Source organism: Diplotaxodon limnothrissa, linkage group LG3 (genome assembly GCF_057381915.1).
Source record: "Diplotaxodon limnothrissa isolate DT_005_m linkage group LG3, D_limnothrissa_male_GT1.1, whole genome shotgun sequence".
NCBI classification, from domain to species: domain Eukaryota; kingdom Metazoa; phylum Chordata; class Actinopteri; order Cichliformes; family Cichlidae; genus Diplotaxodon; species Diplotaxodon limnothrissa.
This window is the reverse complement of record NC_140598.1, coordinates 60,085,674-60,101,178: the sequence shown is the minus strand read 5'-3', so window position 1 is coordinate 60,101,178 and position 15,505 is coordinate 60,085,674. Positions and strand designations below refer to the sequence as shown.

The following is a 15,505-nucleotide window of genomic DNA, read 5'->3' as shown; positions in this document are numbered from 1 at the left end:
TCTGGAGGCAGGTATCCAGTTCCAGCACTAAATCTGCTCTCCTCCTCTTTCTGTCGTCTCCCAGGAGAGGTCTTTGATTACTTGGTGGCTCATGGCAGGATGAAGGAGAAGGAAGCCCGTGCCAAATTCAGACAGGTGTGTTGGGTTGAAAACGGCTTTTTCCCCCTCCTTTCACAGAAACTAGTCCAACTTTGTAAGCGTCGTATGTTTCAAGCCAGTTTGGACTGATATTAAGAGTGTACAGTTTGTACTAAGTCTTGCATCACTAGCTCTATCCCGAAATTGCTTTTTGGATGAACTCCTAATGAAGAGCTCACTGTTTGAACCTCTCCATCCTGTCATCCCTCCTCTCCCCTGCTTCTCCCCGTTCCCTCTCTCTCGCTCACTTTGTCACTCTCCAGATTGTGTCAGCTGTGCAGTATTGCCATCAGAAGTGTATAGTACACAGAGACCTCAAGGTGAGAACACACTCGAAGGCATTATTGAATTAGAGTTGGTGTCAAAGCAACCTCCTCCCCTCTCCTCACCTCCACATTTAATCTTCATACAATTGGCTCTTTGAGCTGAAATCCCACCTCTGCAAACGAGTCACCCAGACGATATTCACAAAGTCTGTTAAACGCAAACATGTATTGTATACATTTCTCCTCCTATGTCATCGTTTTGTTGTTTTTTGTTATTTTTTTCCTTTCTGCCAGCTCATCTTAGATTATCCCAAAAACCAAAGCGCACATTATGCACACACAGATCCAAGGCCTCTGGGTCAGTTTGGTTCATAGTATTATTCAAAGTTGTAAATCCTCTTATTGTCCCACCAGACAGACCTGTAGTCAACACATTATCATGATTAGTGGGACAGAAACCTCCTATTTCAAAGTTGTTTCTAGTCTATTTTGGGTTTTTAATGAAATTTTAGCAGCTTTTAGCAAGGTTGGATTTCCTACGGATAACAGTTACTAATGGTTGTCATTTAAAACACACACACACAATAAAAGGCAGGCTTAGAAGTAAGCCGTTTCTGGTTGAGACAGAAGGATTATCATAACGCTTGCCTTCCTTCACATTAACACAATCACTGTTGATCTGAGGGTTGTAAAATAAAATAAAAATCGAGCACAGGCTTATTTCTAAGAAGTGCTCCAAAAGGGTGGCTGTAGACCTGCTGGTATCACCCATATTTGGCCATAAGGAAATTGGTTGGCAAGGTTGTAAACATGTTGATCTTAGACCCTCATACTTAGATTGACCTACTTTTAGAGCCAGCCTCAAGTGGCCACAAGATGAACTGCAGGTTTAGGCACTAATGCCATGGCTTCATTTTTCAGGGCTGCTGTTTGGTCTTACAGTGAGAGCAAATTTTGATGAGTGTGCATTTTCACACGGAGACTAAAATGACCCCATTTGAGTGCCAAGACTTAAAAAAATAAAAATAAATGAATACTGTATCGTTGATGTCATGCTCTACTGTATCTCTGCTTCTTTTCATGAGAGATAATAAGGTTGATGTGGATGACTAATAGGTGATTAATATCAACAACAAATCATTAAAAACCTGTGATCTTCCTTTTTTTTAATTTATTTTTTTTAGCTCAGAGGTTAGAGATGATGTCCGTATTGTATTTAATGTGTGCATGCACACTCTCACACACTCAAACGCACAGAAGCTGCAAAGTATTCAGAGCAAGTGAAAAGGAGAGCGGACCTGTTGCTAGGCAACCCCAGCCTCCTTGCTCACTGGTTCACTTCAAGCTTAAAGATACAAACACGCAGGAAAAAACTGTGGTCTCTCACGTTTACCCATTGTGCGCTGCTTGAACGGCACAGACGATTCCTGTGAAAGCTCTCTTTCCCACACAGCTGTTTATTTTAACCCAAAGAAAAGTGTTTTAGAAATCCATCTGTACCATGAATGTGCTACCTACAAAGCCATTTGCATGTCAGATCATGTTACATTTGATCCCAAGCTAGTCAGTTTCTTAATTCCACTTTGTCAGCAGCTCAGATTTATACTTTTTGTGCCTCTGATCTGATGAGCCCACAAAGCAGATCTTAAGTGTTTTTCATTTTTTGGCACATTTGGTATGGCGTGGTTTCTTTCCTCCTCTTTATTTGCGCTCCTGTATTTTGAACATAGTAAATGCCCCTTCTTCTGACCTCTCTCCTCGCCGTTTGTCTGCAGGCAGAGAACTTGCTGCTGGACGCAGACATGAACATCAAAATAGCCGACTTTGGCTTCAGTAATGAATTTACTCTGGGGAACAAGCTGGACACGTTCTGTGGCTCCCCGCCCTACGCAGCTCCAGAGCTCTTCCAGGGCAAGAAGTACGACGGGCCTGAGGTGGATGTCTGGAGCCTCGGAGTGATCCTCTACACACTGGTCAGCGGCTCGCTGCCCTTCGATGGACAAAACCTCAAGGTCGGAAGGATGAGTGTGTGTGTGTGTGTGTGCACGCATTACATAAGTGGAAGTCTGTATTCTGTGGGTGGTTGTAGTATTTGTCATGCTGGTTTCTGTTCCCTCTTCCTGCAGAATGCAGAAATTGAACTCTAGAATGGGTGAAAGTTATTATCTCTCTGCCTGTATTGACTTTCCAAATTTGCATTCGTTGATGATATGTGTTCGGTGTTTAAAGAGAGATTTAATGTTTCCTGAACTGCTTTTGCTACCAATCATTCACACCACCTATCACACTGTGCATTCAGTCAGTACCCACATGAGTCATTCTGGAAGTGCAGACACATTTTGGGTGGGCGATATGACATTGAATGTGATGGTATTGATATTAAAATGCCAGAGAAATATAATCTAGGCTTACTGAGCATGCCTTTTGCTCTACCTCCTATTGAGTTTTATGAAAATGCAGTGCTTGACAGAATAAGCACATTCATTACAGCTGAGTTAACAAGCGTTACTACGTGCATTAACCTGCTCCGTGTCTGAGCACATGAAAGTTGATAAATGAGCTGAACGGTGGTGATTTAAAAAAAAAAAAAAAAAAAAAAAAAGTTAAATTGCGATGGTACTCTGTGCCTGGGAACTGGAAGTGCGTTCTCGTATTAAAGCTAAAGAAATACCCACAAGTCAGTGAATTTCATTTAATGCTTATATCACCCACGTCCTGTGCTGCAGCTCTGATTGAATCAGAGCTTTTTGAAATGCTAACCAGCTTATATGAATATGGTTCCTGTTTAATAAAACTGTAATTCATTTGTAAGCATAGATAATGTTTAGCTTGGCTATGTGGAGCCATATCTGATTGAGGTAGGAGAATACTGATGAGATTTCCTCTTCACTCGCATCATAAAGTGTTTAATCTTTACATAAACCTTTGGATGTTTAGTTGCTTTGCTTTGCCCAAATTTATTTTCAAAGCAAAGCTGTGTGTGTGTTTGTGTTTAAAATTGCTGATTGTTTGCGCTTACTGTTGACTCTTCATATACCTGTCCATCTCCAGGAACTGAGAGAGCGCGTGCTACGTGGTAAATACAGGATTCCTTTCTATATGTCCACTGACTGTGAGAACCTGCTCAAAAAGTTCCTCATCCTGAACCCTTCAAAAAGAGGCAGCCTCGAGGTATAACGCACAGCAGTGCCACACGCACACACACAAGTCACAAAATGCCTTTAATTCAGTTACTGCATTTGTTTCCTTGTGAATGAAACGATCATTTCAGCCACCTATATGTAACTGCGTGAGTCCTACAGATGTTTTGAATGTAGCTCGTTGCTAAGAATGGTGTTTACAGCCCGTATAAGACTGTAAAGTTAGACTTGCTTCATCAGCCATATGTGAGTTTGTTGCTGAGGTGCAAAGTGCTTTTTAAAGACTTAGTAAATACCTGTTAAGAGTAATTTAATTTGGTTGCGCTGAATGTGGATGGAAGGTAACTTGCTCGGATGAAAAATATTACTAAGGTGACAGGGAGGGGGGAAGTGTTGCTGCTTGCATTGGCTTGTCAGGTTGTAGGTTTTGTCAGCGTATGTAGTTATTCCCGATCCTTGATTGGTCATGCTAAAACAACCCCATAAATTCAGTTTAATGTTTTTAAAAATGAGTCATGTGCCTGTTCGTTTAAACCCACTTAAGATTGTACGCACTTGTTTCAATCGGCAAAGTGCATCTCGCTCAAACAATGAACGTACAGTCTATTCTGCTTTAAGAAGCCAGTGGATCAATAACTCTTAACTGAACCCTGCTGTGATTGCGCTCAGCTTTTATCAGACATACAGTCTTTATATAATGTCCATTTTCATCATCGTGGACTCTGCAGCGTATGAGCGATATTGTGGGCTTCATCCTTAAAGTCTAAATGCTTCTGTCAGTGTAGTATCTGAATTGTGACACCGTTAGTTTCCCAGGAGAAAAGTATGGGTGAACTACTACTACTCTGTTCATCTTTCATCCTTCCCCACACTCCTTTCTGCCCATTTGTCCTTTTTGCCAACTCATGCCTCCCTTTATCTGTTTGTTTGGCTTTCTACCAGCAGCAGATAATGAGAGACCGGTGGATGAATGTGGGCTATGAGGAAGAGGAACTCAAACCCTACATCGAACCTCAGCCAGATTATAAGGACCCCAGGAGGACAGGTAGGCAAGAAAAAAAAAGAAAAAAAGATGACTCTCTAAACCCCCTTTTCTTCATCACACACAGCAACACCTAAGCCTGTATACATTCTCTCTTTCTCTTCGTCTTCTTTTTTAATCTTTAGGAGTTATATAAAGTTGGTGTCAGCTCACCGTTCTATTTATAACATGGTTTTACTGTATGTGCAGACATCATGCTGCAGATGGGATTCTCTCAGGAGGAGATCCAGGACTCGCTGGTGAACCAGAAGTACAACGACGTGATGGCCACATACCTGCTTCTGGACTATAGGAACTCTGAGGTTACTCAGGTTTTTTTAAATCATGCTTCACCCTGTAATACCAGAGTCATAATAACTATGCAAGGTACTGTTTGTCAGAGCTGAGCTGTCCTTTATGAAGAAGTGACTCTATCTTTATATATCTTCTTTTTAATAATATGTATATGATTTTTTTTTTTTTTTTTTAGTCCTTTCTGTTTACGTGACCTATACCAGTTTCTTTCTCTCTTGTATTAAGACGTCTGTTTTGGTTTTTCCCTCAGCTTGATGAAGGTGGCATCAAACCTCGGCCGGGAAGTGATGTAAGCAACATAAATGCTCCCCCCCCGCTTCATAAGGTATAATGAGAACACATAATGTCTTCAGCTAGCGCTTAATGAGGTTTCCCCAACTCCAGCAAGCGACACAGATACACTGAGTTGACCACACACATGTAGCAAAAGCTCTTGATGTTTGAGGTTCTTAATCATACACATAGGTCATGGCTTCTACATTAAACTATCCCATTGTGTATTTAAGCATGTTAAATGCTGCTCTGACCTTTTGTGCATCTTTTCTCTCTTTAAGGTACAGCGCAGCGTGTCATCCAACCAGAAGCCTCAGAACCGCCGAACCACCGACCAGGGTGAGATTGGTGTGTGTTGAAGGGGAACGGGAACACTGGAGACGTAGTTGTGTTGTAGACATGGAAGATCAAGACGAGGATAAGATTTAGGCTGGAATAAAGGTTAAGAAGGAGAATGAACAAGGAAGAGAAGGTTAAGCGAAGGAAGTAGAAGAGTGAGTGCATGAGTAGAGGGCTTGCTATGACTGCTTCTTGATTGATTAAAGTAAAAAAGGAAGTGACAAACCAGCAGGCAAAGCAGAAGAAAGGTCCAAGGTTCAAGCCTATTAAGTGCTGGTCTGATGCACTGTCTTCCTTTTTTTTTTTTTTTTTTCCAGGCTCCTCCTACTCCAAAAGGGGAGGTCAGACAGACAACCGGTCAGCAGGGGAGGATTCTGGGAGGAAGGGTTCATCAGGCAGCTCCACCACCAAGGTGCCGGCCAGTCCTCTGGCCTCGTCCGACCGCAAGAAGAGTGGCACACCCTCCACCGTGAGACCTAATACCCATGCTGCTGATATATTTGCATTTAAGCCGTATCAAAAACACAAAGGGTTGTATTTGCGTCATCGCTTGGTACACACACAAATTCCCAAACATGCGCACAAGTAACTGCTGCGTCTGCAGAGCTGTAATGTTTGCCCTTTAGTGTATGCTGTCAACAGCCATAATTACTCACATGCTGTGGTCCAAAGATCAAAATAATTCCTAGTTAATTATCAAACTAAATAAAAACAAGTGGCTTTTAAACTATGAACATCTTAACTGCTCTGCGAAAGTGAAACTGTGCAGGTGTGAAGCTGTTACACTGCCGTGCTATGTAGTTGCTTTTACATTAGAAGATGGTTAAATAAGGCCTTTATCTTTAAGTTATGTACACCCAAAACGTCTCACCGGGGATGAGAGCAGCGTCCACAAACCTGATGAAGAACTCGATGTTTCACAGCCTTGTGCCGGGCTCAGGCCTCCGAGAACGAGAGCTCAGAAGCTCGTCTTTCCGGTTACTCACACAACCCTGAACAAAGAGAACATGCATTCCACAGCACATCCGCCCGCATTGGTTACAGCTTCGTTCATTTAATGACATAAGCACGTGTCACATGCTTTAAGTGCAGTCACCTGCTCTCATCTGCTCAGTCGGCATCAATTGGCAGAACCCTGAGGGAGTCTTATAACCTTAACATCTGACACAGGAAGTGCCTGACAGGGATCTGTATTTGACGCCTACCATTAAACTAAAACGTAACTGTAAAGGTCGAGTGTGCATATGAAAAATATTTTAGGAAATTTCATGTCCACCCGTTTTGGTTTAAAGCCCCTGGACAGACCTCTTGGTAGGACTGTGTGGGTGTTTAGAAACTTTGCTCGATGGACTTCTCTCTTGAGGTTTGTTGCACCTGTCAGCTCGACACGCCTTTAGACATTTATTAATCATTTATCTGTGGGCTTTGGTGACATAACAGACATGTATTATAGCTCTGCCCAACCTCAAGCTGTGCAGAGCTTAACTGTCATTCTCATGGAAAGTGCACACGTGGGAGTGGAGAGGTTTCAAATGACTATTCAACATGTCAAGGTGAAAATGAATTGGGTTTTTTTTTCTTGTGTCATTCACAGATAATTTGGACGAGGGTGCATGAAAATTAATTTGATCCGGGAAATTCTCTTGAGCGCTAATTACGGCGGTTTTTCATTCATATTAGGTTGTTTAAGCTGCTTGTCCTTTTTCCATTTAGAAGTTTGCTGAAAGGCTGTTCCCTGGATACCTTGGTGGGGTCATCAACCCTTAATCAAACCTTTGTCCCTTTTTTCTAACATTTCTATTTTGATGCTCCTCCTTTTCAGAATAGCATCCTGTCCACCGGTACCGGCCGCAGTCGGAATTCTCCTCTGACCGACAGAGCCACTCTCGACCAGAGCATTCAGAACGGCAAAGACAGGTACGCAAACGCACGCACACTAAATACACACACAGAATTACAAATGAGAGAAGACAAGGGCAAACGCAGCCACTCAGGCGTTCTCACAGGCACTCTTTCTTGTCATTCAAAGCCCAACTAGTTGCTTTGAGGCAGCGCCGCGTCTTCACTCATATACACATAATACAAACACACACTCACCATGGTTTGTGAATGAAGCAGCCCCACAGCTGTCTCAGTGACTGAATCCCAGACCTTGGCTGGTACTCTCCAGAGCTCTGCCAGCTGGCTCAGGGAGGCCCGCAGCCTTCCCCCAGGGTGGGGTGAGCTCTGCTGGACATGGAAATCGGGCTCTCTCTCGGGAATTTAGGCCAAACCTCCAGAAGATTACAGATTACTCGTGATGGCCTGATGGAGGCCGGGAGAAAGCCCTGACGTGGAAGCATCCAAGTGTGCAGGTTTACGTACGCGATCTTCAAACGCTATAAAAACGCACAATAGAAGTGTGACACCTCCAGTCCCTCCAGAGTCCCTTCAGGTGTCACACCCATGCTGCACCCAGGTAAAAGAAGGTGCAGAAGTGACATTAATCCTATAAAATCACAGATGGCTAAAAGCAGCATTTAAGTTAGATAATTGATTTTCTTTAGCTTTAAGTCAAGCTTCCATCTTTTTCCCCCCTCCTTGTTCACTGGAACGAGCTACTGTGGAGTTTTATGGAGTATTCCCCCTATTTTCCACTTTCTAATTTCTCATTTTAAACTTTCTGCGTGTGATTCATCCTCCCGGCTCTCCTCTCATCCTGGATCCCCTTTCGGTTTTTAAAAGAACGGTCCAAATCTTGTTGCCCTCTGACGGTTCTGCGCGTGCTAACTTCTGGTGTCAAGCAGCTCATAACACGTCCCCGCATACAGCTATACGCACATCACTCATGCTTAACCCAGCCATGTGCTTTGTGGGCTTTTTCATGAGCATTAAACATAAAACCAAACCATAATCCCTACTAGGACGCAGCATTCATGGTCATGGTTCATACTGCTTTGTTTACCTGTTCATGTGTCCGTCTCAAATGACCCCATTGTTCCCAACGTGGCGCACCACCTACAGTATGGCAGATTCAGTTGAATCCAAGTAGAGGCTGTAAAATCAAGTCTCCTCTGCGTTCACTGTTGGAAACGGTCATTTGAGACAGCATTGCTTTTTTTAGTACTGTGGGTCTGTTAACTATGGTAGGCTCTAACTCAGTGGTTGTCATCTGCTTTGATTTTAAAGTTACTTTATTTGATCATCACTAATGCTTTGAAGTTTGGGCTTTTATACTTGTTATACCCTACCCACACCACCCCCCCCTTTCTGTCCTTTTCTAATTTCCTTAATTTGGCTTCTTTTATCTGCTGCTGAGCCTCCCTCTGGAGTCGCTCACATTTTCTTGGCACCTCCTTCCTTTGCTTTATTCGAGCTTCCTTTTCCCCCCCTCTTCTTGTCCTTATATTAATCTTTCTTCTTATTTCTTTCTTTTCCTCCCCTCTCTCTAAGGAGATTAGAGACTTGTGATGGAATATTAACTCTTAGTAGCACTATATGGTCCTCGCGTTCACCTCCTAATAGGCTTACATATGCACAAATACATCCACTCACATGCAGAGAGGCGGCTGGGCATGCACAAATTTCAACACGAGTCATACACGCTCACACTCACTACACACTGGGTTATCCAGTTAATATTTTCCATCACCAGCCATGCTAATCCCTGTGTTTCTCTCAGCTGTGTGCTTGTTTTCTGTGTAAATGTCCCTCTTTCTCTGTGTTCATTCTTCCACACTCTCTTGATATCTCTTGTCTCTCCACAGTACCACTCTCCGCTGTCCCTTACACTCTGTGTGTGTGTGTGTGTGTGTGTGTGTGTGTGTGTGTGTGTGTGTGTGTGTGTGTGTGTGTGTGTTTTCTCTTGTGCATGTGGATAAGGTCAAGTTAACGCCGTCGGTAATGTGCAGAGCTTTGTAGGCTGTAGCAGCCTCCTGATTAGCAGAGGGTTCAAAGAGGAACTCAGCATTTTGTTTGTTTTTGTTTGTTTGTTTTCTTAAGTAATTCTTAAGAAATGTCAGTTGTGCAACTTTGTAGGTGATAAAATAGATGGAAAAAGTTTGGATTGTTTACATTTGAGGAGGTATGTGAAAGTGGTAAGTCAGGAACTGCAAGCTCTGATCTCCTACCCAGCTGGTTTACTGTAAGAAACTAAACTTGTTAACGTGTCATTTGCTGGAATCTGGATTTTTTGGCATGACTGTTTGCAAAGGAAACAGTTTGTTGTCAGAATTGACTTAATATAGCACATTTTGCTTCTATCAGTAGTATTTATTTTGAAAATGTAACGAAGCAAATTTGTCTTAAAAGAGGCAACAAAGCACATTTATCCACTGACGGGGGAACTTAACAGGAAAAATATTGTTTGTTATTTTACTGTGTACATAAAGGATGTCGAGCTTTCGAGTGTGTTTTTCGTTTTTCCCCAGTGATGTATACACGTAAGGGAAATTTGGCCGATCTCTGCTGAACGCTCTGTTCAGAGGTTTTGTCAGGCTGATGCCTTCTCGGTGCCAGTTTGACGTCTGTGTTGAACTCACAGATGCACGAGTGCAGGTGGTCAGAACGGACTTTGGGGCATTGCGCTAAAGATAGAAGCTACATTACACTAAAGCCTCGCGTTGTCATGGAGGGAAGATCTGGCAGATTTTATACCGAAATGAAGGCACGGATGGTTGTTTTATTTATCTCTTTAATTTATAGGCAAAACTTTGTTTTTACTGTGTTTATTGACTTTATCCACATAATTTGACTTTTTGCTGTGCTGTGTGTGAGAGATAAGAAGCTGGTCTCCTGTGCTCTGCCCTCTGTGTCACGTACATTTTTATATGTAAAGTTAAAGGGACAGGCAGCCTTTTGAATGAGGTTTCACAATGAAGCAATGTTCACAGCAATGCACTGGCCCTCCTCCTTTGTTCCTGTGTGTGTGTGCGTGTGCGCGCGCGCGTTTTCTGTCGCTCTTTGTTTCTACTTCCTCTGTTCTTCCTCTTGTGTCCTGTTTTCTCTGCTCTTCTCTCCCTCCTCCCCCCCCCCCCCCCCCCCCCCCCCCCCTACAGTGTATGATAAGTGCTGCTTCTAACCATACTCCACTTCACCTCCCTGCCCACCTACACACAAACCCCGCCCGGTGTGCTTGTGTTTTGTTTTTGTTTGTTTTTTTTGGGGTGGATGTTTGATTGTGTCTCTGTTTGGCGTGCCTGTCCTGTCTTACTCACGTTTGTGGGTGTGTTTGCATATACGTGTGTGTGTGTCTGTGTTGGGCGGGGCACTCCTCCTCCTCCTCTTCCTCCCCGTCCTTCCTCTCAGCCTAAACACTCCGGGTTCCCGCGCCTCCACTGCCTCAGCCGCTGCCGTCCTCTCCTCCTCCTCCTCATCCTCGCGTCCCCGCCACCACAAGTCCCTGTCCTCCTCCAATCATCCATGCCCCTCTGACCTGCACGCACCACGGCCCAGGCAAGTCTCTCACACTCTTTTTGTCTTTCACACACACACACACACACACCTCTCTGCTCAGATCATCATCTTTCCTGCAATGGACACAAAAGAAAAAGAAGAGATGAAGATGGGATAAAGTGATTTATCCCAAGAAAGGTCCTCAGATTGTGTTACACCTGCTCATCTACACTAAATGCAGAATTGATTAAAAGCTTCTAAAAAAAAAAATGCAGCTGATTACAGGACCAAACATCACAAAACAGTAAAGTGTACAGTAATCAGAAAAAAATCCTCTTTTTCTTATGATGGATATCCTGCATAAAGCTTACGGTCACTGTATAACTTCATGGTAACAATTATTCCCCCCATGACGAAGCAGAACTGTGAAGAAACGTGCAGCAGCAAACACACTAAGTAACACTGCCATAAGTGAGGCTCTGCTGCTGCTATTCTTGCTGTGATATGCACTGTCTGCATGTATACATTCTCCACTATAACATCACCATAGTGAGATGGTCAACATTTCTAAGGCTTGCAATCATAGGCTCACCAGTTACTTAGCAACGGCCAGGAAGTACATCGCGGAGCTCAGAAAAGCTGCACAATTGTGGAGATGTTGACATAGCTCGTCTTTGGCCAGTCACTCACATTCAAAGCTCTCATCTATCAGTGGAGACATAACTGAGCAGGCAGGATTTGAGAACAAGATGAGCAGGTTCATTTTTTTTATTTTGATTTTTTTAAGCTGTCCTGTACCTCTGACAGGCCAGAGCTGTTTTTCTACTTGTTTTTGTTTCCTCGCAGCATAAACCATCTGCGGACTAACAAGAATTATGTCTCTATTCTCAGAAGCCTTAATAGATTGCATAAGAATCTTGGTTTGATAATCCTACATCTATTTTCTCAGTCCAGCGTATGAAATAGAAAAGCTGAAGGAGCGGACAATCCCTGCGTTGTGTCATTTAGAGGAAGTAAAAGAATGTGCAGTTGCTCTGGGGAGAACCAGACAAATTACAGATGTAGCTGTGTTACTTTCTGTTTATGTGAAAACACCTTTGTGTTATCTGTTGCATGTCCTCTATAGGTATTTTCCCTTTGTCCCCGATTTGATATTATGGCACACATTGTGTTTGTTGATGAGGGTTTTCCCCGGCTGGTAGAAATGCTTTTCAGCTGTTTGTGGGAATTTATCCACCTTTAAGGTTTCCCAGCCTCAGTGTTTTGTTCCCAAAGGCTCTTTGAGGAAGATTTTCCCCTCATACAGTCTCCTTCTGATATGTGTAATCCTCCTTCAGTTATGAATTTGCCTGGGAAAACCCCATTTTCATCTATTAAGCATTAACTGTGCTCTGACATTGTTTCTGTGAGTCAGTGAAATGGAGTAATGACCCGAGGATCCTACTGGTCATATGTGTGTGAAATGCCTGTGTGTATTTGCCATCTGTGTGTTTGTCTGTATATGTTGCTCTGCTGGCTAGCTCCCCTGCTTCACAGTGTTTGTTTCACGGGCTACTTTAACATTTTTGGGCTTTAGTTCAGACAGCCGTGTCTCACAGAACAAGGTGGAAGGACTGCATGTGTCCCTCAGCTACCTTAACTTCAGTCTGCAGACCCTCCAGCCATTTTTCTGATAGCTTTCGACCCTTTTTTAAAACAAAAAAAGACGACTGCTAAATGTCTGACTGATTCCACCCATGCACGTGTTAAGGTGGCCCTTTTTGGCTGTATGTGGTTTTGTCTGCTCTATGTTGAAGTCTTGTTCTGTTGCATGCGTCGTTCAGCAGTCAGCTTGAGCTGTTCAGAACCTGGTTGGGAACGCTGGAGAGAAGGTACCGCTTCAACACGTAGACTGTACCCTGAGTGATGATTAGGCACCTTTTTTCCAGAACATAATCTGTACCCTTAACTAGAGCAGGGCGATATGGCCAAAAATATTTATCACGATATATATTTGAAAATTTGCGATAACGATATAACCGACGATATAATTGATGCGAGACAAAATACAACTCCACAACATTACTAGCGCAAAAAGACAACCTTCCATTTATATTCACTTAAACAAGAAGCTGGTTTTTATGTACATTAAAGCTTTATAAAAATGTAACAGTGCAAATGCAAATTCCTTGCTGAAAGTTTAACCAAAAGGCATTTCCACTAGAAATGGGCTGACATATCCTGAGCATAACCATGTATAATATCCACTGAAGTTAAAAAGAGGTGCTTTGCAACATTAAACTGCAGTGTGCAGTACGTATGTTTCAGACCATAAGGTGCACAGGATTATAAGGCACATTAAGCGAAACAAAGCAGTCAGATAAATCAAACTTTATTAAACTCATTCTTCTTGCTTCCTCCACTTCTGTAACATTGATTCATTAATGTTGAATTCTCTGGCAGCTGCTCTATTCCCATGTTGTTGCAGTATATTAATGACTAACCTCGTATTGTGGATGGATTATCTCAGTTGTTCTCCTGACTGAAGTTTGGTCCGTTTACAGCATCCTGCCATGCGATTGCATTTGTCTCTAACCATGAAGAACCTTCACGTTAACTTTTATAAGTGGAAAAGTGTTAGTGTTCGTCCTCCAGCTTCACTGTTTATGTTATGCTAACATAGCTGTGTCGCTAGCGATCACGTAGCACATCATTATATACCAGCTAGCCCAACTTCAGTAACCCTACAAACGTCACTGCTGTTTAGTTTCCTGTCTTCATTTATGTTGGAAGTGATAGCAGAGCTGTACGTTTGATTTTTTTCAGAAATCTCTCAGTCAGAACATGCAATATCATGCTTAGGTAACTAGCGAAACTAGCGAGCTAACTTCCGCTAGCTTCCTGCTAACTTCTAACTCCGTTAAATGTAATAACTTTTGTTTTCATGGATGCCTGGAAGTTAAACTTTATAGTTACACCTGGTAAAGCAGCAATGCTGATCGTTTTATTAAAGATGAAAGAATTTAGACAGTTTTTAACTCTAAGTGATGCTGCAGTGTTGTTTGACCTGAAGAATACGGAGTTTAGGACCCAGATTACTCCCAGATTTAAGAGCATCTTAGTCCGACAAATACGACAATAACAACGGCCGCTTGCATGTTCTGCAAAAAAAATGTGCTTTGTTGTGTATCTGACGGACAAACACCAAACCAGTTCCACATCACGGAAGTTGCACCATTTTTACAAACCAATTCTGGTTCATCTGTTTCACTCAACAATCGGCTATGTGCGTATGAAAACAAAGGCACTGCGCATGCGCGTTTTACTCCCATTCTATCGCGATATTTCATTTTCCTATCGTTGCCTAACATTATACCGGTATTACCGTGAACGGTATAATATGGCCCAGCCCTACCCTTAACTCACATCCATTCCTGTTTGATACATCTAGTCTGAAATCTTTCTGAGTGACGTGTTCATAACAGTACTGCCATAAAGCAGGTTGGTGCTGAAACGTATATAGGGTAGGAGCAGACTACAATATGACCCTGAACCACCTTAGAATAAGCCTTTTCTCCACTACTTCACTTAATGTGCAATGAGAAGGAAAATAGGTTGAAACCAATCAGAAATATTAACCAGTCTGATTAAGTTTATCATCTTCAACTAAAACACTGGATACTGGTCCCTACTAATCTGCCTCATCCAGCTTTTCTCTCCTTGAATTTGCATCTGTGTGTGTGTGTGTGTGTTGGATACCTTTGATCTACTGGACAGCATGATCACATCTACATCAAATTAAAGGACACCCTCGAGCTGTTTTTCGCTCGTCTCACTGGTGCTTTGAATGGAGCCCCTTCTTTGGTCTTTTTTCTTGATTTTGAAGCTGTCAGTGGGATTGTGCAGAACCCTTTGGTTTCTGTTGCACTTGAGAAACTGCATTTTTGATCAGCACCACCTGCTCTCATAAGAGCTCAGCAATCATTCGAGCTAGACTGTGATCATACCAGTTACTGGCAACAACTTTCAGCTGGTAGGCAACTGTTAAGATGGGTACCTGAAGCGTCCGAGCGGACTTGCTACATTGCCAATAAGTGTTCATTTTTGTATTGCTGCTCTTCTGTGTTGGTGTTTATCTGTGTGTGTGTGTGCATGCATTTGTGCTTGTTTGTTGCCATCTGCTGCAGGCGTGCCGCAGCCACACACTGTCATGGAAGATGCACATCCCTACAAAGCAAATCCAGCCTTTTAGCTCAGTGACTGCAACCAGTCACTGAGCTAAAAGCGTTCTCGTGTGTGTCTGTGTGCGTGCATGTGCACGGGCCACTGACCTCATGTGGCTCTAAATACTGACTTGAGGGATTAGATGAAACACGACCTTGCGCTGAAGTTAACAGCACATCAGAAGGTGATTTTTAATCTTTAACTGTTGGACTAATTTTATGTTCCTGTCCCACACTCTTCTCCACTGCAATCCTCTCTCTTCATCCCTTTTCTCTCCTCCTGCATCACCTCCCACACTTCACTTTCGTCTCCTTCATCCTTCTCTTTCCGCGTTTCCTTTATCTCCTCTCTTCTGTTGTCTCCTGTCCCATATCCATCACCATTCTTTTTCATTTTCACCTCCTCGTTCCCACCTCTTTACTTATCGCACCTTCAAA

The 15,505-nt window shown here is 42.9% G+C and overlaps 1 protein-coding gene across 1 annotated transcript in view; it reads left to right on the top strand.

Moving 5' to 3' along the window:
- The window catches only part of mark2b (MAP/microtubule affinity-regulating kinase 2b), a 51,786-nt gene that overhangs the window by 28,005 nt on the left and 8,276 nt on the right, over window positions 1-15,505 (top strand). The window contains exons 6-17 of the mRNA XM_085349672.1: window positions 65-135; window positions 402-458; window positions 2,180-2,416; window positions 3,456-3,575; window positions 4,487-4,589; window positions 4,776-4,888; window positions 5,131-5,205; window positions 5,435-5,492; window positions 5,810-5,961; window positions 7,315-7,409; window positions 10,779-10,929; window positions 12,451-12,452. Of these exons, the coding sequence (XP_085205798.1) occupies window positions 65-135; window positions 402-458; window positions 2,180-2,416; window positions 3,456-3,575; window positions 4,487-4,589; window positions 4,776-4,888; window positions 5,131-5,205; window positions 5,435-5,492; window positions 5,810-5,961; window positions 7,315-7,409; window positions 10,779-10,929; window positions 12,451-12,452 (1,234 nt within the window). The remainder of the gene's footprint in view (window positions 1-64; window positions 136-401; window positions 459-2,179; window positions 2,417-3,455; window positions 3,576-4,486; window positions 4,590-4,775; window positions 4,889-5,130; window positions 5,206-5,434; window positions 5,493-5,809; window positions 5,962-7,314; window positions 7,410-10,778; window positions 10,930-12,450; window positions 12,453-15,505) is intronic.